The sequence below is a fragment of the Acomys minous genome (assembly GCF_964271855.1).
Source record: "Acomys minous genome assembly, chromosome: 3".
NCBI classification, from domain to species: domain Eukaryota; kingdom Metazoa; phylum Chordata; class Mammalia; order Rodentia; family Muridae; genus Acomys; species Acomys minous.
This window is the reverse complement of record NC_140485.1, coordinates 70,857,066-70,883,059: the sequence shown is the minus strand read 5'-3', so window position 1 is coordinate 70,883,059 and position 25,994 is coordinate 70,857,066. Positions and strand designations below refer to the sequence as shown.

General features: G+C 49.7%; 2 protein-coding genes across 4 annotated transcripts; both read right to left on the bottom strand.

Moving 5' to 3' along the window:
• Positions 1 to 128: 128 nt before the first annotated feature.
• KCNS1 (potassium voltage-gated channel modifier subfamily S member 1) lies at positions 129 to 8,453 on the bottom strand. 3 transcript variants are annotated; one of them, XM_084777368.1, is made up of 5 exons: positions 8,412 to 8,453; positions 7,777 to 8,042; positions 5,559 to 5,722; positions 4,335 to 5,373; positions 129 to 1,253 (listed from the first exon to the last, which is right to left on the bottom strand). In XM_084777368.1, exons 3-5 carry the CDS (start codon positions 5,648 to 5,650, stop codon positions 786 to 788), a joined length of 1,599 nt encoding a protein of 532 aa, XP_084633494.1. In that variant the 5' UTR covers positions 5,651 to 5,722; positions 7,777 to 8,042; positions 8,412 to 8,453; the 3' UTR covers positions 129 to 785. The 3 variants fall into 3 exon arrangements, with proteins under 3 accessions (XP_084633494.1, XP_084633493.1, XP_084633495.1); XM_084777367.1 differs by lacking the exon at positions 8,412 to 8,453 and having other exon boundaries at positions 7,777 to 8,389; XM_084777369.1 differs by lacking the exons at positions 7,777 to 8,042; positions 8,412 to 8,453 and having other exon boundaries at positions 4,335 to 5,421; positions 5,559 to 5,684.
• Positions 8,454 to 14,385: 5,932 nt separating this feature from the next.
• Positions 14,386 to 19,652, bottom strand: WFDC5 (WAP four-disulfide core domain 5). Its single transcript, XM_084777365.1, has 4 exons — positions 19,466 to 19,652; positions 15,448 to 15,588; positions 15,214 to 15,354; positions 14,386 to 14,923 (listed from the first exon to the last, which is right to left on the bottom strand). Exons 1-4 carry the CDS (start codon positions 19,548 to 19,550, stop codon positions 14,919 to 14,921), a joined length of 372 nt encoding a protein of 123 aa, XP_084633491.1. The 5' UTR covers positions 19,551 to 19,652; the 3' UTR covers positions 14,386 to 14,918.
• Positions 19,653 to 25,994: the final 6,342 nt, after the last annotated feature.

Here is a 25,994-nt window from a genome sequence, read left to right as displayed (position 1 = left end):
ATGGGCTGGACCCTCCCATTTTAATCATTAACCAAGAAAGTCCTTCAAGCTTGCCTACAGGCAATCTGATGGAGGTGTTTTCTCAATTGAGGTTCCTCTTCCCAGGAACTTTGGCTTGTGTGAAGTTGAAAAAAAAAAAAACTAAGCAGGACAGGAGCGTGCACAGCAGCCCTCTGCCACCAACAGCTCGGAGCTGAGCTGCTTGTAAGTCAGCACTTCCTCAGGAATCTCTCTGGGCCATAAGTTGTGACAGATAGGCTAGAATCTAGTTCTGGGGACAGGTTGGCCACCCTTTCCCATAGCAAGTGCAGAGCTGGGACTAACTAGGTCCCCGAAGGGTCTGTTCAGCTTTTTTGCTATAAGTCAGACCTAGGAAGTAGGCGAACAAGATAACCGTGCTATCGATCCTACAGATGGTCTATGGATTTGGGCCCCAGCTCCTTCCCCGGACTTTGTGTTAAAAGCTGACTTCTTCACAGAAGTTCTCTGACATCCGGATGAGCGTCACTTCCCTTATCTGTGAAACAGGGGTAACTATCTGCAAGCACAGGGCTAACGGCTCGCACAGAGGCCGTCTTCTCCCTCCTCTTGGTGCCCACCTACTTCAGAGGAGGATGCTGCGTGGGCTTGTGGAGCATAGGGGAGTACTATGCTGCCCTGGGCCTTTCCAGAAAGATCTGTGGCCCCTTCGTCTCACTGCTCAGGTGGATGGCTCCCATGCAGAACGTAAGCAGGGGAGGAAGGCTCTGCTCTAAGGCCGTTGGGGGAGGAGGGAATGCAGAGTTTTAATAACTATGAGATTTTGCAGACTCACTGGGGGCTTGGGTCTCCAGGTCTGTAGACCGCCCCTCCTGAGAAGTCTCTCGGGATGTTTCCAGAGACACGTCTGATACCCCGTCGACGCTGCTCAGCAAGTCCTCAAACTCCCGCTGGCCGCTGCTCCGCACCGCCGCCTCCAGTGCCTTCTGGCGCCGGTAGAAGTGGGAAAACTTGTTGAAGATGATGGTGATGGGGAGGGCAACCACCAAGATGCCCCCCAGGATGCATCCCGAGGCAGCCAGCTTGCCTCCCACCGTCTCGGGCACCACATCACCATAGCCCACTGTGGTCATGCTCACGGTGCCCCACCACCAGCAGGCGGGGATTGTGTCAAAGCCCACGTTTTTTTCCTCAGCTGTGTAGGCCACACCAGAGAACACCGACACACCCACGGCCAGGTACAGCAGTAAGATGCCCACCTCGCGGTAGCTGTGCTGAAAGAAAAGGCATGAGCCCAAGTCAGAGCTAGCTGGACTTGCAGACCGAGTGTCAGAAGACACTGAAGCTCACAGAGTGCAAAGGAAGGGCCAGCAGCGAATGGGAATGGTAGGACTAGTGCCGAGACCTTGTCTCTGAACTACACTCTTCCAACTTCATTAAGAAACAAGCACCCTGAAGCTGACCACAGGCCTCGTTTCTGTGTATGTGGTGCTGGCTTGGCCACACTAATTCGGGTCATGATGGCTTTTTTATGCTTTCACAGAACCAAGAATACCTCATTATGCAAAGAATTGGTTTCATGCTTTGAACTGCTCTACAACGTTTCTGACAAGCACAAAAATATTGTCTGCCCTTCGAGAAAAATGAGCGGATATGAGCCCCTTAGACCTTCTTAAAAAAAAAAAATACCCGTGCTTCTCGGTACCTGGTTCTCAAACAGGGCAGTTCTGCTCCTCTGCCCACCAGGGACAGTTGGAAATACTTGGGGACAATGTTTGGTTGTCATAGTGGGGACAGGCTGGCATGCACACATGTACCCAGGCCAGGGATCAGGCTTACTTTCTCATGACACATCAAACACTCTCCTCCCCAGTGAAGAATTACCTGTCCTCAAATAATGTCACTGCTGAGAGACCCTTTGTCAACAGCAGGGTCTCTCAAACTGTAGTCGTGTACGGGTCTGATTAAAAGCCAGAACTCAGGCCAGGCGTGGTAGTGCACACCTTTAATCCCAGCACTCGGGAGGCAGAGGCAGGTGGATTGATGTGAGTTTGAGGCCAGCCTGGTCTAGACAGCACATCCAGGACAGCCAAGGCTACACAGAGAAACCCTGTCTCGGAAAAAAACAAACAAACAAAAAGCCAGAACTCAATTAAGTAGGTCTGGGGTTAGAGCCAGTGAGTCTATCTTCCTGGCAAGCCTCTAGGTGTTGGGGAGGCTGTAGATGGTCTGGGACCTCACTTTAGTAGCAAGTCACCTCCCCCCAAACCATGTTACAGCCGTGGCTCGACTCTGATAGCCCTGGTTATTAGTCTCCTTTCTCCTTGTAGACAAAGCCAGGAGCCCCCAAGCTCTGATTCTCTGCAAGGCAGCAAGGGATGAGGAGCACAAGGCTCTTCCCTAGGGGGATTCTGAATGAAATGGGTCTGGCTAACATACTTCCCTGTACCTGCCTGGTACCCAAGGGTCTTCCCACATCAAACGCCAGTGCCTGGTATCCTTGCTGCCCTGCGTTAGGTAGGGATGCAGGATGCCTTGTCATCAAGGGTGGAAGGGACTTTGGAGAACCTTCTGGAGAGCCTTCACAGGGTTGTCTAGGGCTGAGGAGAGCACCAAAGACTGAAACTGGGCACATCTGGAGTGTTCTCTGAGGTCTCTTAGAACCCCAGTTCCCACATCTGTGAAGTAGTGACAATACAACCCCTTCACAAGCTCCTCAATGCCCTTGGAGCAAAGAAAAGAAAAGAAAGCCCCGAGTTCCTGTCCTTCATGTCCACCTCACATCTCTTCCCTCTGTACCCGTTCTGCCAACATTCACCCTGTTCCTTTCTCAGACCCTGGTATAAGCTGCTCCCATTGCCTCCTTCCCCGAACCAGGGTAATTTCACCCTCTGGGTGGGGCCAGTGGCCAATCAACTGCCACCAGGCTTATAAAACAGCCTAGCCACCTCAGGATCTTCATTTACGGGAAGAAAATATCTTATAGCATCTTCCTGAGGAAGTTGTCCTAAGGACTAATCAATAATGAATGTGACCCTGGCCCGGAACACGCATTCTGTGCCCAGTAAGTGTTTGTTCTAGGCTGTTCCGAGGCTAAGAGGGGCCCCGTGCCTCCCTGTGCCTTCCGATGGTGCAGTGACCTGTGCCTCCCTGTGCCTTCTGATGGTGCTAAAAGAAGGCAATTCGTGATCTGCATATTTCTTTGCACTGTGTCTTATTTAATATTTGACAGGTACATCAGAAACTCTTCCTCCTTGTTTCTTTCTATTTGGGGGCAGGACAGGGGCAGTGGCCAATAGTAGTTTGCTTTAATTTTTAAAAGATTTATTTACAATTACATGCATGTGTAAATTTGTGTGGCTATACATGCATGCGTATTTGGTGCCCGCAGAAGTGCTGGAGTAAGAGAGAGAGAGAGAGAGAGAGAGAGAGAGAGAGAGAGAGAGAAAAGAAGAGGAGGAGGAGGAGGAGGAGGAGGTGCTGGCTTATTTCTCCAGCCCTGTGGTTCACTCCATTTTGTTTTCTGCATATATTTGTTTGTTTGTTTTCAAGACAGGGTTTCTCTGTGTAGCCTTGGCTGTCCTGGACTCACTTTGTAGACCAGGCTGGCCTGGAATTCTCAGTGATCCACCTGCCTCTGCCTCCCTGAGTGCTGGGATTAAAGGCATGCACCACTACAACTGACATTTATTTATATTTATATATTACATTTTCTTTATTCTGGGGAAATACAGGTAGCAGTAAGCAAATAGTTCTCAACCTGTAGGTTGCAACCCCTTTGTCAAAACTCTTTCTCCAAAAATATTTACGATTCATAACAGTAGCAAGATTACAGTTATGAAGAAGCAGTGAAAATAAGTTTGTGGCTGGGGGTCACCACAACATGAGGAACTATATTAAAAGGTCGCAACATTAGAAAGGTTGAGAACCATTGCACTAAGCCCTTCTTTTAATGTTTTTGAAATATATTGTTATTTATGTGTAGGGGTATTTTACTTGCATGTGAATTTATGCACATGTGTGCAGTGCCCGTGGAAGCCAGGAGAAGGCATCAGATCCCTTGGAACTCAAGTTACAGACGCCTGTGAGCTGACACGTGCGTGCTAGGAACGGAACCTGGATCCTTTGTAAGAGCACTTAGGACTCTTAACTGAGTCATCACTCCAGGTCCCGTAAGGACTTCTTAACAAGCTGTGGGGTTAGATCAAGCTGAATCTGGGCTCTAGGCTTATGCTTGGCTCAATGAGTGGCATCTCAGTCCATGGACACCTGGATATGGCCAGGCTAAAATGCAGCAGTTAACCCAGCATGCTCGCCATCCTCCCTCTGCCCCAACCTGGCCTCAGCCGTCCTACCTTGAGCGTGGCGCCCAGCGAGCGCAGCCCTGTGGAGTGGCGCGCCAGCTTGAGCACGCGGAAGATACGCATGAGGCGGAACACTTGTACCACTTTACCCAGGTCGCCGAGCTCCTCCCCGCTTGCTCCACGCCGGTCACCAAGCGCTGCGCCTGCCAGCAGTGTGAGATAGAAGGGCAGCACCGACACAATGTCAATGAGGTTGAGTGGATGGCAGAAAAAGTTGCGAGTGCTGGGAGCCAGCAGCAGGCGCGACGACACCTCGAAGCTGAACCAGGCGATGCAGAAGTACTCCAGGCGACGTAGCACGGGATCGTCGCGGACGTCCTCGGCACTGCGACCCGCGGCCACAGCAGCCACCGCGGCCGCTGCTTCCCGGGATTGGTACTCTGGCAGGCTGTGGATGCACATGGCAGCGATGGAGGCGAGCACCACGCCGATGGACACGCAGCTGAAGAGCTTGCTGGGCAGCGAGTAGCCGGGGTTCTCCATGGTGAGCCAGAGACGACGACGCAGGCGGCCACAGCGAGCCGCACCATAGCGTGCCAGCTCCCGCTGCACGTCGGAGATCTCGTCGGGACACGGGTCCACGCTGCTCGGCGCGTCGCTGTCCTCGTCCCAGGCTCGAGGCCGCGCCACGCGCCGCTCCAGGTAGCGCGCGCGGCAGCACGTGGCCAGCGCGTTCTCGCCCAGGCCCCAGTAGTCGGCCTCCTGGCCGAAGGCAAAGACGCACAGCTCGTCCAGCACGTGCAGGTGACCGGTGCGGTAGAAGTGCAGCAGGCCAAGGAAGAAACCTGGGTGCCTATCGAAGTAGAACTCGCGCGCAGCTGCGTCGTAGTCGTCGCACAGGCGCCGCGCCTGCTCCTCCGACGCCGCCGCCTGGAGGCGGCCCAGCCGCGTGCCCGGGAAGCGCGCTAGGGCCCGCGCGCTCAGCAGCCGCCGCACTCCGCCCACGTTCACGCGCAGTGCCTCGTCTCTTGGCCGCCAGGGGACTCGAGAGCCAGGACCTGGGGACTCGCTCACCATGGCTACAGTGTACCTGTGGGTTAAAAATCAACGTCTCCGTCCACCAACAGGGTGCTGGAGACTGTGAAGTGACATGCAGTAGGTCAGGTCTCGGTCTGAATACCTTTCACCTGCAGACCAGGTGACTTGGACGAAGTCACCCATCCTCCCGGTGCCCAGTTTGTTTCCTCCAGGGCACAACAAATGGGAGAGGCCTACCTTTTAGGGCTATAGAAGCGATGGGAAGGCAGGGTGGCCAGACATCTGCTAGGGGCGAGTGTAGGGCATCTCTCTTTTTCCTGGGCAAGCATGGATCTTGGAAGGCAGGTGTCTTCTGAACCTCCGTTTCCTCCTCCGTAGTAGTTAAGGCTTGCTACCTAAAACTATTGAGAGAGTCAGCGGAGACTCTTGACTCTCACAGCGTGTTCCAAGGACTTGGAGAATCTTTGGTTGAAGATGCAGATTCTCAGTCGGCCCTGATTTTGATGACTCAGAACCTCTGAGGCAGGAGCCTGTACTTGTATGTTTTCATATTATTTGTATGTACGTACGTACGTATGTATGTGTGTATGTATATATTTGGAGACGGAATCTCACCATGCAGCCCATGGAGGCTGATATCAGACTTTTGACCCTTGTACCCAGTCTCCTGAGAGTTGACATTACACACACACACATACACACACACACACACACACACACACACACACACACACACACACACACCAGTGCACCTGACCAGTCTGCTTTTGACAAGCCTGGAGGGTGATTCTAATACATGGTCAAGTTTGAGAGCTACTAGGAGAGACACATGTAATAATACACCTGTGGCATCCTTCAGACCCGACCTTAAACCTTGGTTCTGTGTTATCTTAGCACTCCCATATTCCCTCTTAGCCTTCCCCGAGGGAGATCAGAATACCCACTTGAAAAATGTGGGTAAATTTCTCTGTGGATATGATTCAAGAAATCTAGCTTGTCTCTTATAGGTCTGCCCCTAGCAGGGAGTGGGTATAGTATCAATGTTCTAATAAACAGAACGCCAGATAAGACGTGGAAGAATAGGATTGCAAATACATGAGCTGGGGGGGGGGGGCAGGGAGAGCAAGGAGGCAAGTAAAAGAGAAAAAGAAAGAAAGAAAAAAAGAAAAGGTGAGTGAAATGATTGTGTTGCCTAATATCTTTTTCAGGCTCACTTTGTTAAACTAGCCACTCATGTCACTGTCTATTGGAGTCAGGCAAGGCAGGATTTAACTTTATCCTTAATAGACCTTAATAGACCTGGCCCCTGACTAAAATGTTTCTTCTCCTGATCTTGCTTTCCTGCAGAATACACACAAGAGTGTGCATTCTGGAGACAGCCAAGGGCTAAGATAGTTTATGGAAACTGTCCGACCTCAGTGGATACTGCAGAAATGCTAGATTTCCCCACTGTCCCCTGACCCCTGGTCCTCCTTTAAGTTAGGGCTGCTGGGTCTCTGCTGCTTCAAGAAACTGCGCAATCTGACCTGTAGGGAGCGTTGCTGCTAGTGATGCCTTCTTCCGAGGAGATGGGGAGGGAGGGGCACTCAAGCCCAGACACCCTTCACTAACATTGGCTTTAACACTAGGTGGACTTGACTAAGCCAGGCCAGCCTCTGGGCTCTGGGTGCTAGGAGAACACTGTGGATGAACTGTTCTGAGAATGCATGCAAAGTCCCTGGTACACACTTGGGTGCTCAGGAAACATCAAACTCCCGTCCTATTTTAAAAATCAGATCTGAGTTCAAAATCGGAATTTGCCACTTGCTAGTTGTTGACCTGAGTGGATCCATCGCCTGCCCCGTCTGAGCTGCCAGGTTCCGTATTCCGCAGCCTGGACTGCATTGGAGAGACTCAGGATTAAACAAGCCTCATGTTTGTGGTAGTGCCCTCCCTGGCCCGTAACTGTGCAGCACTGGCTTCGGCACCAAAACATACAGTTTCTAGTCCACTTCTATCACCCATTAGAAGTCCCATTTTGGGCAACTCTCTCCCCACCCCACCCCCCAATCTGGCACTCACTTCCCTATGAATTAGGATAATTAATTTTAACAAACATTTCTTGTTAAGACTCCCAGTCAGTCGGAAACACTGGGATGACTTATTGAAGATCACGCTGACTGTCTGTGGACCTCTCAGGGGACTGGTTCAGCACTTTTGATACTTTCTGTGAGCACCCCCTGCTTGTTTGTGGCTTCCCTGAGCTCCTCACACACAGAGCCCTCAGTTTTATCCTAACACTACGCAGGCTTTCTAAATCCCATTTTACAGTATGTGCAAGAAAGACCAGCCCTGTAATGCTGTCCCTCCTTGGAGCTCTCCTAGAAGGGACTCCCGCCAGCAGCCTGAATCCCCGCAGGCCATCCCCTGCCTCCCACTCTCCCAGCCACGCCCCTCCCTGAGGGAGCCTCCTTACCTGTCCTGGCCTCCAAGTATCCAGCCCGTTTGTCCCAGCAAGGCATCGCCCAGGCTGTTTTCTGCCCCGGAGGCCCCGCAGCGCCTCTCTACTGCGGAGGCCCCAGGCCCCCCTCCTTTCCTGTGTTCCCGTCCCCCACGGCTGAGGCCGCATCGATTGCAGCCGGGGGAGGGAGGGAGGCCGCGGGCGGCCGGAGGCGGTGGTTTCTATTCTTGCCTGGGATGGATAGGGGCCTAACAGCTGGGAGCATCTTTCAAAGTCAGAGCCTGGAAGGATGGGACGGTTAGGGAACGGGAACACCTTTGGAGAAAGGTTTTAACCTCCGGGCCAGGAATGGCAGCGACCACAACTTGCTTAATTTAGTAATTAATATGTGCCAGGCACTGTTTCAAAGGACTCAGCCCAGTCGTGTCTGACACAAACTTGGCAGGGACAAGCTCTTCAGCTTCTGGTTTTATAGGTGCCCAAGTACTTGCTCAGATCGTGGGGAGTCTGAGTTAGGAGGCAGGAGGGTGCTTCATTTCCTTGGAGCCCCCAGGCTGTGCCTGAGGAGGCTCTGGTGCACCCTTCTTCCAAGTGAGTTGTGAAGCCAGAATCCTGTCCTTCTGTTGGGGAGGCTCAGGACGCCCACTTACCTAGAGAATCTTGATTACTTCCTCTCAGGAGGACTGCCTGCTGGCAAAGAGAACCCTCACCATTCCCTATTCCCCAGCATTTCTTGGGCAGCTGCCGTGTGTGTGTGTGTGTGTGTGTGTGTGTGTGTGTGTGTGTGTGTGTGTGTGTGTGTGTGTTCCCTTGGGCCAACACAGGCCCTGTGCTAGCTCACTCAGTGTGAGAGTGTATCTGTCCCATGAGTGAGCTGTTATTCTTCAGTGGGAGGGGTAAGGTGTGACTCTCAGGGTCGCACGGCTGCACAACAGATACAGTGGGACCCACCTAGGCCATTTACAAGTTATGAACTGCAAACAAGGCTCAATGGCATAGTGCTTGCTTGCCTGTTGGGCATAAAGCCCCCACCCAACTGTAGCACCGCAAGTCAGCCAGGCCCTGTGGTTCATAGCTGTAATCACAGCAGGCAGAGAGGAGTGGAGGGGGGAGGTGTCAGAAGTTCAAGGTCAACCTTGGTTGAATAGTGAGTTCCACGCCAGCTGAAATACTTGAGATGCCATTTCAAACATTAATTTTTTTTCCTGATAGTAGCTTAAAAATCAAATAAATAAAAAGAGGGCTAGAGAGATGGCTCAGCAGTTGGGAGCACTGGCTGCTCTCCCAGAGAACCTAGGTTTAATTCCCAGCACTTACATGGTAACTCACAACTGTCTTTATAATCCAATGGGAACTGATGCCCTTTTCTGATGTGCAGACAAACATGAAGAAAAAAATACCCATATACATAAACAAATATCTTTTTAAAAAGGAAACAGATGAACTTAAAAAATATTTTATTGAACCCAATATATCCCAGATATAATTTTAACATGATATCAATAAAGAAACTAAAAGTGAGTTATTTTCTATATTCATTTTTAGTTTAAGTCTTCCAAATGTAGTATGCTAGGTTTTGTTGTTGTTTTGTTTTTTGCAGTGTTCCGAATTACCATAATTTGAGCAGCTTCCAGCCTTAAAAATTTGCTGTCTTACCATTTCTTTAGATCAGAAGTCTGTGAGAGGCATAACTAGACTCTGTATTCATTCGTGTGTGCTTGAGTGTGTGTGTGTCTGTATGCATGTATGTGTTAGTATATGTGTGTCTGCTGTGAGTGTCTGTGTGCATATGTGTTTGTGTGTTAGCATATGTGAGTGTGTGTACTTGAGTGTGTTAATATAGATGTGTGTATGCATATTAGTCTAAGTGTGTGCTTGGGCGTGTGTGTCTGCTGTTAGTGCCTGTGTTCATATGTGTGTGTGTGTGTTAGTGTATGTGTATTAATATATGTGTTTGTGAGTGTGTGTTAGTATATGTGAGTGTGTGTACTTGTTTTGAGTGTGACTTACTGGCTTGCGTCTAGAGTGTGGTGATGATGTGTCCCTTCTGTGGTTACATTATGCATGTCTATGACTTCTGTTGGCTTTCATGAGACAAGTTACTATGCTGAAGGGCAGGAAAATGCGGGTGACTATTAGCTCCTGCCAGCTGGGTGTTTGGTTCCTTCATCCTCACGGAGCTGAAATGCTGCCAGCAAAAGCTTGCTAGCAAAGCCTTCTCTAAGTGAGGCTCAGACAAGACTCCCACATGGGCGGACATGTCACCGCAGCCTCAGGAAGCACAAGACCTGCGCTGGCCTTCTTAACTCAAGGAAACTATGACCTAAGAAGCGTGCATTGATTAATCCACTTCATTTGTGGCTAACTGTTACTCACTCAGCAATAGATGAGGCCTTTGCCACTGGGTTCCTGTGTGACCTTGGGCCAAGAGGCCCTTCTGGGCTGTTTCTCTTCCTTATGTATGAAATGAGGGCAGCATCTTCTGTCTGCATTTCAGAGCGGGTTAGCACATGCCGTGCCATCCCCATAAATAACCCTTCCTGCCTTTTACTCTCTCAGGCTAAGCTATCCGCAGGCACAGAAATGGATTCTGAGTGGTTTCACTACAGAAGAGCCTGTCTTTTGCAGCAGACACAGATGCTCACGAGCAGCAGCGCTGAAGGTCAGCTCCTTGTGTCTCCCTCCTCTCCTCTCTGGTGGGGCCCTGATGACAGGAGTGGGGGATGCTGGTGCCCTGTGCAGAGCCGCCTGAGGATCCATTAGCCTTTTGCACACACCGGCTCCGGGGATGTTTTCCCTTTGGGTAACCTGCAGTCTGTGGCTGTTTGTTAAACCTTTCCCCCCTCTCCCTGCACAGGTAGACAACGTCTTGTGTGTGGCTAACAAGGGGGAGAGCGGCAGTTGTCCTGTGGGCTTTGCCCACTGCCGCACTCTCACGGGCCTCTTCTCTATGACATCCCCGCCGCTCCCCACCACCCTCCAGGGAACACATCTAAACCAACGCCATTGCCATCGGGTGAGTCTTTATGCCACAATTCTTTCTGGAGAAGCCCAAGACAGTTGTCGAGGTTGTAGGTGTAGCAGCCACCTTCCAGGAAGTGTGAAGTGTTCCTGGGGGTGATGAGCAAAAGGCTGGCTTTGTCTAATTAGGGGGAAAAAGCAACGGCTTCCTAGGAAGGCCTGCCCAGTGGACTAACTCCTAATTGGCCAGTCTTGAGCACCATGGACATCTCCAGCTGGGAGGAAACCAAGAGGAAAAAAAAATGTTTAAGCTAATTTACCTTTTTAAATGGTTATAGGATGGTATTAAAGGACACAAATATATAACTGTGGCTGAACTAACATTTCATGTTTCTGCCTCTCTGCTGCCCTGGGAAATGTGTAGAATGTCACAAGCATTCTAGTAGCTAGCTGAGACACTACTGTTGAAAAGGAGGGGAGACTGGGTGGCTACCATGTCCCACTTTCTTACTCCTACTGAGAGTCGGGCCTTGGCCTTGGATAACTTCTGTGGTGAATTAGGCCTCTCGTGGCCTTCAGTACACCCCCAACCCCAGGCTTTTGCAGCCTGGTGTAGATCATGTAGGTTCCTAGCTGGGCCATTATCACACCCACTGGAGTGTGAGGCACAGCCTGTAGCCTATAGTAAGTGTTCAACAGATACTACTGAGTGAGTAAGGAAGGAAAGCAGCGAGTGTGGCATTTGTTAAGGAACCAGATTCCTGGCCTGCTGGGCCACTTACCACAAGGGCAGTGGAGAGAGGCAGTGAGTGGGTTTGCAGCAGGAGTTTGGCAGCTGAGCACTGAGGAGACACCGCATAGACAAGGCTAGCCTCCACGAAGCAGATGGTGAGTGGGCCTGCGATCCAAGCAGAGCAGAGGGACTGTGTGGATAGTTCCCCCTATAGTTAGAAAAGCCACAGCCTGTGATCTGGCACCTCCTGCCACTCCAGGGACCTGGCTCAGATTTTGCAACCTGTCAAGGGCGATGGAACTGTTGTCCCTCAAATTCTCGCTGATCCTCAGGATTTTCATCCTCTTCTCCCTCAAGAATGAAACGCAGGACTGACAGGTTCTGATGCATGAGGCTGAGCCTGCTCACACAACCTTCTTGGGGGCTGTGTGCTTCTCTCTCTCTCTCTCTCTCTCTCTCTCTCTCTCTCTCTCTCTCTTCTCTTCCAGCTGTGGACACTGTTATTAAGGCTGGAAGGACAGACTCTTCAAAGACCCTACTGTAACTACCTAGCGGGGATATAAAAAATGGGGTCCCAAGTGTTCGGAGTTGGATCCTACCTCTAGTATGTATGGCTGCTTTGAACCTCTTTGTACCTCAGCTCTCTTCATATTCGAAACAGGGAAGAACAAAGGCTGCCTGATAGGCCAGCAAGGATGCAGTAGAGATGTCTATAGTCATGTTAATGAGAGGCCATGGGAACACAGGGTGGCTACTCTGTGCTGTTCAGCACTTGTCTGGGTTTATTATTATCTAAGGAAGAAAAAGTAGTTTAATTTCGTCTATGTCCCCTCCCAACTATGAGTTGGGGAAAGTCATTGTCCCCAAACTGCTGCTTCTCTGTTGTCAAAACTCGAGTACCAGGGACTATTTGCTCTGGGTAATGGGGCAAATAATATGATAGTGTTTTAAAATGGGGAATGCCACCTTGGACTAACTATTTCTAGAAGGCTCTTGATGTGTTACCAACAGCCCCCATATCCCTGAGACTTCCTACCACAAATATTAGTTCCCCATTCCCCAAACGTGAGGCATGTCTGAGACAGCTCAGCTTTAGGCCAGCTTTAGGCTTTCCAATGAGCTCTTCTTGTGGCAGAGGCTGGAAGCTTCCAGAAGAATGGTGCCTTATGCCTGTTGGTTCTACCCCTAACAGGTTCCCAGCGAGGCTCCAAATTCCTGGGGTGCTGTCTTAGTGTCTCTTCCTGTTGTGGTGACTAAACGCTCTGACAAAAGCAAAGCAAGGGAGAAAGGGTTCGTTTCAGCTCACAGTTCAAGACGTGGCCCTTCCTGGCCGGGAAGTTAAGGCAGCGGGAGCTTGAAGCAGTTTGTTACGTCACATCCATATTTAGATGAGGGTGAGGAACACATGTGTAGCATACTCAGCCCACTTGCTTCATTTTGTCCAGTTCAGGATCCAGTTCCTAGGGGAGGGTGGTCCCACCCACACTATCCAAGGAAGGGTGGTCCCACCCACACTATCCAAGGGAGGGTGGTCCCACCCACAATGTCCAAGGGAGGGTGGTCCCACCCACAATGTCCAAGGGAGGGCAGTCCCACCCACAATATCCAAGGGAGGGTGGTCCCACCCACAATATCCAAAGTAGGGCGGTCCCACCCACACTATCCAAGGGAGGGTGGTCCCACCCACACTATCCAAGGAAGGGTGGTCCCACCCACAATGTCCAAGGGAGGGCAGTCCCACCCACAGCCAAAGTTGGTCTTCCTACATCAATTAGCATGTCAGGATAACCCTCCATAGGGGTGTCTAGAGGCCTGTCTCCAAGTAACTGTAGATTCTACCAAGTTGGCAATTTATAAACATGTGGTACATACATCGTGCCCTAGGGAATCTGGAAGAGAAAGGACGTGGTGCACAGAGACTGTGACCCTCTGAATTATCCGTGCTAATGTGATGGATGTGCAAACAGAGGCCCAGAAGTAGGCAGAAAAATATCCAAGATCGCACAGATTCTGTGAGTCCAGACACCTTTCTTTTTTCCTAGGTGTCACCTTGGGTCCATCTTGTTAACTACCATTAACTAGGAGTCAACAGTTCAGGTGTTTGAATCTAGTGAGAAGGGCTGTGGCAGCCAAAAAAAAAAAAACCGTGGGACTCTTTCCATCTTCCACTCTGCAAATGGAAGCAGTGAGGGTCTTGCCTGGGCTACAGCAAGGCCCCGAGAACCGGAACAGAAGAGCCAGAATTCCCAAGTCCACCTCCATAGCAGTCCGCCCATAGCCCAAGTCTAGCAAACAAAAGCAGAGAAAAGGGTCAGGTGTCTCCTTTTCTTCCCAGGCGAGTCCGGAATCAGACGCCTTGGTCCAAGGAATGGATGGATTTTTGCTGATTCCTCTCAAGAAACCCTGATTAGGCCCTGGCTGTAGGCTGGCCCCTGGGGGAATCAAGACAATTGAGAGGCAGCTCAAAAGCGGGGACAGGCTTCCTCTAGATGTGACATCCCAGCTGCTGGGAATCCTTTCCCTGGAGGTGGGACAACCCCAGTGATCTTAGCAAGCACTTGGCCACAACATGAAACAGCATCGACTCACGACTGAGTGAGAGGCTCTCTGTTTGCTCCAGACTCTGCCAGGGAGCTGTCTTAGTCAGAGCTCTGCATCTCCTACACCTCTTTAACCCTTGTTAACCTCCATTTATTAAAACAGAGGCAGGCTCCGCCTTGGCAGGTGGCCGTCTCCGGCTGGAGTCTAATGATATTATTTAAATGAGGCATGGATTAACTTAGTGGAACTTCTGTCTTCGTTGCGGTTGGCTTCGTAGTTCCAATCTGTGTCTGCCTGTCCAGTGATCCTGAAGATCTTATTTGCCTTAGTGACACCAAACTCCCCCCCCCCCCCCCCCGCACCATCCTTAGGAAATGAATTGTCACATCCAAGAGGGAACCATTTAAATGAAAACATTACTAAGATGCACATGGGGGTTGCTTTATGTCACTTTACACATTACGGTGTGGTTCTGTGGGGACAGTGAAGTTGGCACAGCTTCTGTGAATGGACTCAGATCTTGGAAAGTTCAGCTAGAGGCACATTTTGGGAGGATTGTTTGAAGGTGGGTTCAGGGCTCCGTAGAGAAGGGGGCCGCCTGAACTGGCATTTTAAGGTGGAGGAAACAACGTCGTACAGAGAGATGTAAAAATGATTATGAGGTGAGGTGGGGGCTCAGCATGACACTGGGACCAGGTACCGGAGTGATAAGAAACGCCTGTGAGGAGGTCTGGCATGGGCCTTCACTCACAGGTGAGAAGGCAGGAGACACAAGTTGTAGGTGAACTTTTCAGAAGGTTACGGCTGTCTCCTGAGAGATGATCTGGGTTGGGTTGGGTGGCGGGATGCCTGGGCCCCATCCTGATCTCTTCCTGTTTGGGAACCACACCTGGGGTGCAGAGCCACAGATCCTAAGTGGGAATCAGCCTAAAGAAAGGGAAAGAAAGGGTTAACTCTTCTTCTGTAATAGGACTCTGAGTTTAGACTCCTTCAGGAGGTCCAGGGGAGCTCAGGGATGTGGTCCCAGTGTCACAGCACATTCAGTTAAGATAACCGAGGAACCCAGGTTCTGTGCCATGCTAATGGGAACTCTTGCACCCGACTTCTCCAGCTGTGGCCGTGTGAGGGGGCCTTGTTCCTGAGGGAGGTGTCCTGCTGAGATTGTTAACCCAGAAGGACAGCCCAGAGCTGGGCTGGAGGGGAAGCAGGAATGGCACCTTTCCTAGGGTCTCGGCAGTCCCGACCACAGGCGCTGACACAGCATCGCTTCGAGCCTGAGCAGTCCGAATCTTGGTTACACATGTGGTTTGTAGGACCGAGGCAGCGGAGTTGGTCCACAGGACAGCTGCCCAGCTTTACTGCAATTACAGGGGCTTGGGTGAGTCTTGCTTGTGCCCATCAGCCCTGGGGCTTGAGGCGTGGGCGACTGGCACAGGGAAAAGGGCACTTACCGGAGACCCTAGGGACACACTGGCGGTAGCAGGCTCGGTAGCAGCACTTCCAAGATGAGGGACACTGGCGGTCATTTACGCACTGATCAGGAATCACGTGGCCGCAGGGCCTGTCATCTGGTGGGCAGCCCCCCACTTTGTCTGTAGGAAAACCCTCACGTCATGTAACCAGAGGCAGCTCAGGGTTATGTAAGAATCCCTGACTTGGAATTGCAGGACCCAACGTCGCGGTGTCTTCTTGCTTGCTATCAGGACGAGTGCTATACTTACTTTTTCTAGAGTTTTTCTATCTAGAGCTAATTTGATATCTAGTGGCGTAATGGATAGGAAAAAAATGAAATTTAAAAAAAATCTCAGGCTATGGAGATTATTCAGTTAGGACCCGAGTTTGAACCTCAAAACCCGTGTTAAAACAAACAAACAAACAAACAACAAACAAAACCAACCAAACAAAGAGAGGGCATGATATGCACTTGCAATCTCAGCCCAAGGAGGTGAAGACAGGTTGATCGCTCAGGTTTGCCAGCCAGCCAACCCATCTGGCCTACAAGATGAGTTCAAGGTTAATGAGAAACTCTTGTGACACCCTAGGTTGCTGTCCTTCGGCCTTCATGCCTCCACACACACAGGCACCCATGTGCTCCTGTACACACAAATGCACAGATGTACATCCACGTGCACACAGACACAGAGTCTTCACCTCAGACAAGATTATGCCTGGTCTGCCCCGCCCGCCGGAACCTCCCTGGCCACCTTCTCTATGCCTCTGAGCTCCTCCGAGCCAGCTCTCTCTGCCAGGCTCTGGCTTTGCCTTGCACCGACTTCCACCTTGCTACTCGATCAGTTTACTGATCTCAGCTGAAAGGTCACCTCGTCAGAAAGCCCTGCTCCTCTGAAGCCACGGAGCAAGGTCATCCCTGGAGCGTGTGCCCACAGCTGTCGGTACCTCTCAGCGGCTGGAAGCTGAGGCTTGTTGCCTGCTTGCCCTGTTCGTCATGAGCACGGCACAGGGCACAGCGCTGTGGGCTTAAAAACTATGGGAAGAAGAGAGATTTGGAGAGGCGCCCAGTGTTGCACATGTGCCAGCTGCTTGCCAGCCTGGCACATCCACACCACTGTGCTCAGTGCTGTTGCAAGTGGCACAGTTTTAGGTTTGCGCATCAACTCTGTCGTTGAGCCTTTCCCCTTTTTAACAGCTCTAGAATGCTCTGTCCTGGAGTTGGCCTAGCCACTCTTCTTGTTGAGATTTCATACCCAAGTGAGAAATCACCACCTCTATGGAGGAAGAAATTAAGGCCTTCAAAGGACAGTGAGCAGTCTATCCTCACACTGGCCTGGCTAGGACTCTTGGGGTCTGGGCTGGTCCTAAGACTTCAGTTCCATCTGGCATCACCGAAGCCTCAGTTGGATCCAGGGCTATGATGTGATCCCTGGGTCCCTCTTCCACAAGTTCTCCCTGCCTCTATCTGGGTAACCTACCTGGCACTTAGAGCCCTGGTCCGTGGGACACTCCCACTTCCTTGTTTAGAGTTCAGGCAGCTGCATTTGGCTTTGTGTCAACCACCTCCTCCCTCTGTCCCTACTTGGGCACTGGCTGTGCACATAGTAGGTGGTCCCTTGCTAGTGCACACTGTCAGCTTTAGTTCTTAAACTGATAGTTTAAACTGAACTGCTGCCCCCTGCTGGAGAGTGAGGAGCATAGTCCAGGAGGGAGCACACGTTCTAAGGATCTCTTTGGGGAGGTGTGTGGGGTATTTGGGAGAGAAAAGGGACACCTCTCTCTCTCTCTCTCTCTCTCTCTCTCTCTCTCTCTCTCTCTCTCTCTCTCTCTGTGTGTGTGTGTGTGTGTGTGTGTGTGTGTACACCCATGTTTGGGAATGGGCAGAGCTTTTGGAGACTATCTACAAGCCAGAATTTAGTACCAAACTCAGGCCAGTACAGAAGTGCTCAGGCCTCAGGCCTAATGGAGCTGTCTGAATTCTAAGCAAGGAAGTGGAAGCTCTAGTGGGTGGGGGTGGGGGTGGGGGTGGGGGTGGGGGTGGGGGTGTTGAGAGGGCTGGCACAGGGTAGGTTGCAGCCGAAAGGCAGGGTGAACTGTGGGAAGAGGGCCCTGGGATTGGGTTCCAAGGACTAGACTGATAAGAAGGGGAAGAAGGTTGGCGTTTTAAGGGGGACAAACTGTCTGTGCCACAGTATGGAGGCGTGAAAGTCTGGAGTGTACAGAGAGGCAAGCGTGGGTCTGAGTGGCCACACTACCCGCCTGCTCGCCTCACTGCCCCACCACACCCAGGTTTTCTCCTTGTGACACATTTTCTGGGAGTGACACACATGTGCACCACAGCAGATGTGTGGTCTCCCTATGTGTGTGGCAACCATACCTGGGCATGGTTGTGTTCGGCTCCATCGATGAAGTCAGAGGCACAAACACGCCTAGCCCTCGACACGGTACAGCTCTAAACATGACTACAAAACCGCCACCACCCTGACATTTGGCTGAGGAGCATGGCCTCTTATAAACCGAAGTTGCTGAACTTCCACTAGGACGAACCAAGGCTTTCCTTCTCTTGGCCCTGTTGCCTTCTGCCTCTGTCTGAAGTTCTACCGAGAGCCAGGCAGATGTCTCATGGGAGAGGAACCAGGGAAGGATGGAATGACGTGAGCTGGGAATGGTCAGGCTGTCACAACTGACCGGGTAGGTAGAGCAGGCCCAGGTTCTGGTGGAACCAGGTCTCGCCCTGGGTGTGGTGTCAAGACTGCTCTCCTAGGACCCCTCAGTTGCTCAACAAAGTCACCACATATGCTGCACTTACGGCCCTACATGACATTTACCCTTCAAAGCCCCCTTGACTCTTGAGAGGAAAGTGTGGTCCCCACTTCATGGGGAGTGAATTAGTGAAGTGAGCCTTTCTGACCCACAACAACTGCAGTCAGACACCACGTTTGATGCATCTCAGTCTTTGCCCTTGGGCAGGTGTGGTGTACCACTATGCCTTGGTTTCCTTATCAGTAAAATATGGGTTGAAACAGTACCAACTCACTGCATCACAGTGAAGAGTTCTACGTGATGGTTACGTGGATCAGACACAACACAAGGTCTAGCCTTGGAACCTACTGGCTCTTCTTCCATCCTCAGCATGGGGTCTCTAAGCACCTTCCTCCCCAAACCAGCTGACGCCCCAGCCAGAGACCTGTGCCTCAGAGGAAGGCATACTCCAGGCTAACAGGACTGGGTGCCCTGTAGAAACTGTGTTCATCGTCAACCTACCTTGCACAGGCTTCCCAAGCCTTGGAGACTGGGCTGCTGTGCCCACATCTATACCCTCTCCCCAAGGCAGGGCCACTGTCAGCCTCAGAGGGGCTGGAGGAACGGCTTCGGCCTGATGGCGGCACCAGTATAAGCACACTCGTGCCTCCCTTGCTGTCACCATGCCAACCTGAGCTTTGTCAGGGGTGGGAATGGGCCTGCAGCTTGGCAGAGGATGATGGGAGACAAAGGCAAAACATTCCTTTGTCTCAGATCCCAGGATTCCAGGAGTCACACTCCTTACTCAACTCCCAAGTCCCTTCTTACCCGCCCCCCTCCCCTTGGTGCAATCATGTAATGCTTTCCTCATAGAGAGAGAGAGACCCGGTGGTACGCGGATGCATGGAGGCATGTCCATGAGCTCGGACACAGAAAGCCTATGCACACAGATAGAGGTCTGCACGGACAGGAACAAAAGCACGTACGTACACAGAAATGGGCGTGCGTCCTCAGAAACAGTCAGATGTCAATGTAGGCACAGGCAGGTGAAGACACAAGCATGTACATGTCTGATGCACAGATAAAAATGCAGGCTCCTGGGAGCGCTGAGACAGATGGGCACGCGCGCGCGCACACACACACACACACACACACACACACACACACACACACACACACACACCTCACTCATCACTGGCTCTCCCAAAGCCCTCGCCCTCCATAGAAAGGAAGAAACCACCTGGCCCTTGGAGCAAAGGGATTCCTGACACTCACCTCCCTTCTTCCTACCCAAGGCCACAGGCAACTGGGTCTCCAAAGCCAAGAGGACTACCAGGAGGAGGGCACTCTGCATTCTCATGTTTCTTTTGTGGCACCCAATAAGCTCAGGGCCCAGAGGCCACCAACTTTAACACCTATAGCCACCAGGATGCCAGAGCTGTTGAGTCAGGGAAGGAGGCCTGGAGTGGCTTGTGTTTCCCTGATCTTGGCCCCACCTACCCACCCACCCCCTGCCTGATGTCATTAGGGCAAGGGATGCTTGTGCAAGAATTGAAAGCAAGTAGCGTAGGGACATGGGTCTGGCTCAGCCCGGATTGTTGACTTGGCCTCTGAGTACTGGGCAAGTAAGTCTTGCCTGTCTCTGGGTCTCAGTTTTTTCATCTGTATTGTGGGGAGAGGAGGAGAGGGCATAGCGACAGCCACACACAGAGACTATTTCCTTTAAGGCAATTTGGCTCGCACCACCTGCTCTGCCTGGGACTGGTGATGTAAGCCTTAGCCACCTACGCCCTCTGACCGCAGGCATCTGGAACATCTGGATTGTGCCCAGAGACTGGAGATGCCTAAGGAGATGGCATTGATCTCTTACTTTGTGAACATGTTTACTAAATATAGAATTCTTCCACTGATCTCCTTTGGTCACTGCCCTTGCTGCTCCCCACACAACTCCTGTGCCGGGTACTAAACCTCGGCCTTTCCATGAGCTAGGCAGGTATTCTAACTCGTTTCTAACGCTTTTTGACTTTTTTAAATCTTGAGATAAGGCCTTGTTTAGTTCCCTAGGCTGACATTGTACTGGCTGCTCTGTAGCTCAGTCAGGTCCCGACTTGTGATGTTCTTGCCTCAGTTTCCCGAGTAGCTTTGATTACAGGCCAGCATATCCCCCATTTTCTTCAACACTCAATGCAATTTCCCTACGAAAGGGACTTTACTGCTTTGTAGCAAGTGAGCTCTGCTTGCTAGTTTAAGTGCTCCCCCCCTCAGCCTGCACTGCACCCCCCCACCGCACTTCTCCCCCTCCCCCCTGAGTCTCCCATGCCTTAGTTTGGCTTGATTGGTAATGTACAGGGCGACAGCTGAGTGAGGCATTTGCCTTCCTGACTCTCTTAAGGCCTTGAAGCTCCCACAGTGTCTTAGAAAAGAGACAGGAATCATCTCGAATGGCAAGTAGTGATGACCCAACATGGGGACAGCAAAGGGCCAGGGTTGGGTCTTCTTTCTGAAGAAGTTGCCTCTAGAAGTCTGGGGAATGAGGCCAGGCCTAGCCTCTCACCTTGGGATCCTATGGATGGAAAAGAGGCCAGCAGCCTTAGGGAGGTCATTTCCAAAGGCGCCTAGTGGCATTGCCCCTTGCCTGGGCTGGCTTGGGTGTATGGTGTGGCTAGGGCATGGCTCTGGCTTGGCTCTGGCTTGACTGAGTTCTCTGGCTAAAGCCAATGTAGGTGGCACTGAGACTCCCTTCCTTCCTGGCCTCCCGAGCAAATGCCCTTCCTTTAACCCAGGGACCCACCCTAAGTTTCACAGCTGTGCCGTTGGCTCTGCATTTGGTGGAAGAGAGCTGGGGGCGTAGCTTTCCATGAGGACCCAAATGGAAACTTCAAAGCACAGGGCCCCATCAGCAGTGGGACAATAAAGGCCTTGCCCCCACGCTGTCCCAATTCAGGAGATGAGCAACCTGTTCGCCAGAGATGGGAGCGGACTACTCCAAGGACACACTCCTAATTCTGGGTATTGGCAGCTTTCTGGGTACCGAAGGCAGAAATACTTCATGGGACTCAGAGGAAGGAAAGTGATGACATCATCCCAGAGTTTGTCTCGCCCATCCCAGTCTGGAGCAGCTAAGCAGGAAGGGCTTGGGTTCAACTTGAATCATTTTATGATGTCTTCTAAGCCTCGGGAAAGGAGGGCGCTCTGTGGTGTGTGGGGAGGCTGCTGTAGGGATGTTGATAGTTTGGGATTCTGGTGCTTCCTTGGCAGCTTTATTTTGGAGGGAACTTTTTACGGGTTACATTTCCCCCAGTTATAAATTGTACACATCCCGTGATGACATGCTTTTCCAGCTAAGATTATTTTGTAGACATTCTCCTTTGCTGTTATTTCCCTAAACACCACTGGTTCTGCTGACAGCATGCCGTTTTAAAAGACAAAATCCACGTGATCTGCTCTTAACTGGAAGACGGCGCAGGCTTCTAATCTTTAATTTTCTTGAGTGAAGACGTGATAACAACCCCAGCATGCGGTTTTGGAGTCACACCTCAGAAGCATTTTAAACTTTCTTTTAAATGGAAATATTAGGCCAAAGAACATGGTGGATTTCTGTGTGCTTCAGACGTGTCTGGTCGCAGCATTCATTTCGGAAGTCAAAGGAACGCGAGAACCTCCACCTGCCCTGCGTAGACGTCCGTCTTTCTGTCTGCCCTATGTCGCCCCTTGGTAGGTCCACAGCCTCCTGCCCCAGCTCTTTTAATTCTGATTGGTTGTCACTTCCGTGTATTTCTCCTGACACAGGCGAAGGTGCTCGGCCCAGGTGAGACCCACAAGGTTCCTTTTCTCACCCCTCAGTCCCCACCCCTCCATCGCTAAGCAGAGAAAGCCCTGCTCACAAGAGCTTACTCCGAAGTTGTGTTGCTGACACTCATGGCCAGATCCTTTCTGTATCCACCCAACACAGGATATTAAAAAAAAAAACAACTGAACAAAATCTCCACTAATGGAAAGTTTCTCACCTTGATTGGCCTTCCTCTTATGATTGGTGAGGGCAAAACATTTCTCATATGTTTCCACTGGCTGTATTTTCCCTTTGTGTTCATATTTTGCTAAATCTTGTTGGATGCCTTCTTATTTTCACTTTTTTGAGCTACACTATCATAACTTTAAAAAAATTACTTATTATTTTACAGTATTCTGCCTGCATGTGAGCCAGCAGGCCAGAAGAGGGCACCAGATCTCATTATAGATGGTTGTGAGCCACCAAGTGGTTGCTGGGAATTAAACTCAGGACTGCTGGAAGAACAATCAGTGCTCTTAACCTCTAAGCCATCTCTACAGCCCTCATAATGTTTTTTAAAAGGCATCTTCAGGATGCTGTTAACTTGCACCTGAGTGCTAAGGTTCGCTGGATGTGTGATGGGTCAGAGAGACCTGGTTTTGAATTTTAGTATTACCAAGTTCTAGTTGTCTTCAGTCCTAATAAACCTCAGCCGTTCTTCTGTAAGAGAGACAGAAATAATATTTTTCTTATACGCTAGTTTGGAGAACTGGATAAGTGTGAGACATGGTTTTTCTGATTCTCTCTTCTAAATGAATCTTTCTTCAGGTCGGGGGAGTGAGGGTTGTCCCAAAGTCTTAAATTTGAGGGCAATCAAATCGGCCGTTTTGTTTAAGTTTGCTTCTTTTATTTAACTAAATAGTTATCATTTTTAGTTATACAAATGAAAAGAGTTCATTGTTAGAGTTCCATACACGCATATAATGCACTCTGACAATGTTCGTCCTTGTGTTGCCTTTTCTTTTTTGAAACGTTTATTTACTTTTATTTTAGGTGTATGTGTTTTTTGCCTGCATGAATGTATGTGCTTCACATGAGTGCAATACCCGAGGAGGCCAGAAGAGGGCACAGGGAGCTGGAGTCACAGGAGGGTATGAACTGCCACATAGGGGCTGGAACCTGAACGGAAACTGTGTCTTCTGTATCAGCAGCGAGTACTGTAATTGCTGAGCCATCTCTTCAGACCCAATAATCCAAGTTTCTGTTATTGATTAGCAATCAGAACCTTAAGTCATATATGTCACAGGGTGCTCTAGCATTCATTTCTGTAGATGTAATAAGATAGATACCCTGACAAGAAGCAACTTAGAGGAGAAAAGCTTGGTGTTTTTTTTTTTAGCTCCTAATTCCAGGTTACAGTGTATCATTGTGGGACAGTCAAAGCATTAAGGTGGGAGAGTCAATGTAGATGTGTTACATTACATTTGCAGTCAGGAACACAGAGAAACAAACACTTATATGCTTGCTTTCATGTGCTCGGCTTTACTTCTCCACTCTTACACAGCTCAGGATCCACTGCGTAAGGAATAGTGCTGCCCATAGTGGACTGGACCTTCCCATATCAATAGTTTAAATAAGACAGGAGGCCATAGACATGCCCAGATGTCAGCCTTACATAGACCATCCCTCATTGAGACGTCCCAGGTAATTGTAGATTGTGTCGGTTGACAAGTGAAGCTTACCACTACATACATGCTGTTGCACATACATTGCTGTTGTGGGGTGTTTTATTCTTTTTCTTCACTATTTCATCTTCTTTTTCTTCTTCCTCCTCCTCCTCCTTCTTAGACAAGGTATCTCTGTGTAGCTATGGCTGTCCTTGAGTAGGCTCTGTAGATCAGGCTGACCTCAAACTCAAAGATCTGCCTGTCTCTGCTCCAAGTGCTAGGATGGAAGAGTGTGCCACCAAACCCCTCTTCTTTGTTTATTTTTGATACAGCTGTTTTTTTTTTAAATTTTACAACTGCTATTGTAATAGTTATAGTTTCATGATGTTTCGCTAATTTACATTGTTACTTTTTACATCAGTCTTTCATTGCCCCAACTGAACTAGATTATTTTGTTATGTTGGGAAAAAAATAATCCATTGTTTGCTGTAACAATTTTTACCATCATTTCAAAAACATACAAAAGAGCAGTAACCTGGGCTGGAGAGATGGCTCAGTGGTTAAGAGCCCCGCCTGCTCTTCCAGAGGTCCTGAGTTCAATTCCTAGCAATCACATGGTGGTTCACAACCATCTATAATGTGATCTGATGCCCTCTGTTTCAGATAAAGCACTCATATACAATAAATAAATAAATCTTAAAAAACAAAACAAAACAAAAGGAGAGCAGAAGAGAGCAGTGACCTCTTTACAAAGCACTGCAAATTCCAAACTCAAAGTAACACTTTACAGCATTTCCTCTTGTACATATCCATCTTCTTTTTTTAATGTTTGAAGAATTTTAAAGAGTTCTTTCTTTCTTTTTTTTTCAAGACAAAGTTTCTCTGTGTAACTTTGTAGACCAGGCTGGCCTTGAACTCATGGGATCCGCCTGCCTCTGCCTCCTGAGCACTGGGATTTCAGGCGTGCACCACCACGCCTGGCGTTTTGAGGAACTCTTAAGTAAACCCAACACATCTTAATTCTACTTTAGATATTTCAGTTTGGATCTCTGAGAAACAAGAACATTTAGGCTGAGCACGGTGATGTGCTCCTACTGTCCCAGACACCCAGGACGTGCTGCTCTCAGGCTCCGGGATCAGGTTAGCCTGGGCTAGGTAGCAAACCCCTATAGCAACTTTGAAAGGAAACATTTTCTCACACTACTGAAGTTGCTGTTGCCACACCTAGGCACCTGCTTCTGTAATTACTTCCTATTTTCCGTATTGTTATAAAAATGACTTTGTGAGGCTGGAGAGATGACTTGGCAGTTAAGAGCCCATACTGCTCTTGCAGAGGACCCAGGTTTGTTTGTCAGCACCCATGTTGGGTGTCTCACACCTCTTTTAGCGCCAGATCCAGAAGGCCTGATTCCCTGTGCGTGGGTACCTGTACTCACACGCATGTATCCCTACACAGACACATAGACACGCACATAATTAAAGATGAATCTTTTAAAGAAAGGGTTTGTGTAGTTGTTGGAACCAAATCCGCACACGGGGCGCCCACAGCATGGTTGCAACATCTCTACTTTCCTTCCTTCTGGAACAAACATTCTAGCTCATTTCGGACTTCTTTCCCATCATCCTTTTCGCTATTTCCGGTTGAGAAAATGAATGTCTACAGAGTGTGGCCTGTATCCCTTCCTTGTGGTATCTTTCAGATCTGCCCTTCACAATTTCTGTATACAACATTAGCTCTAGAAATTCAACAAGGTGGAAAACATCTTGGCAATAACCTTCCAGGGTGGTGGATGACGTGTGCTGCCTGTTTCATCACTTGAGGAGGAGTCCGTGCCTGGCTTACCCATTTTAATGTTGTTCAGACAGACTGATGTATTCCAGCTAGCATCCCTCAATCCTCTTGTTGGAAAGCCATGTTGCCCCACACAAGGAGAAGTACAGTACGGAGTGATGAAATGGCATCCTGTAAACATTAGGAAACTGTGGATGACCAGTGCCTGTGGCAACAATTTAATTAGGGGTAGATTGTAGCTATGTATAAATTATGTTGACCAGGATGTATATCTTTGTCTTGTGGACACTTGGTATTTGGGGATAAGAAAGCATATATATGCATTGTATTCTATATATAATATAGAAAATGATATATATATATATACTTACATAATGTGTAATAGATATACTTATATAATGTGTACCTATATGCACACATAATACATATGTACAATAAATTATATGCATATGCATACACACATATAATTATATATATCTATATATAAGTATTATATATATATAATTTTTATGTATTCTCTGGTGCTTTCATATCAGAGAATGTACAAACAGAATGTTCCTTCTTCCAGCTTCCCCA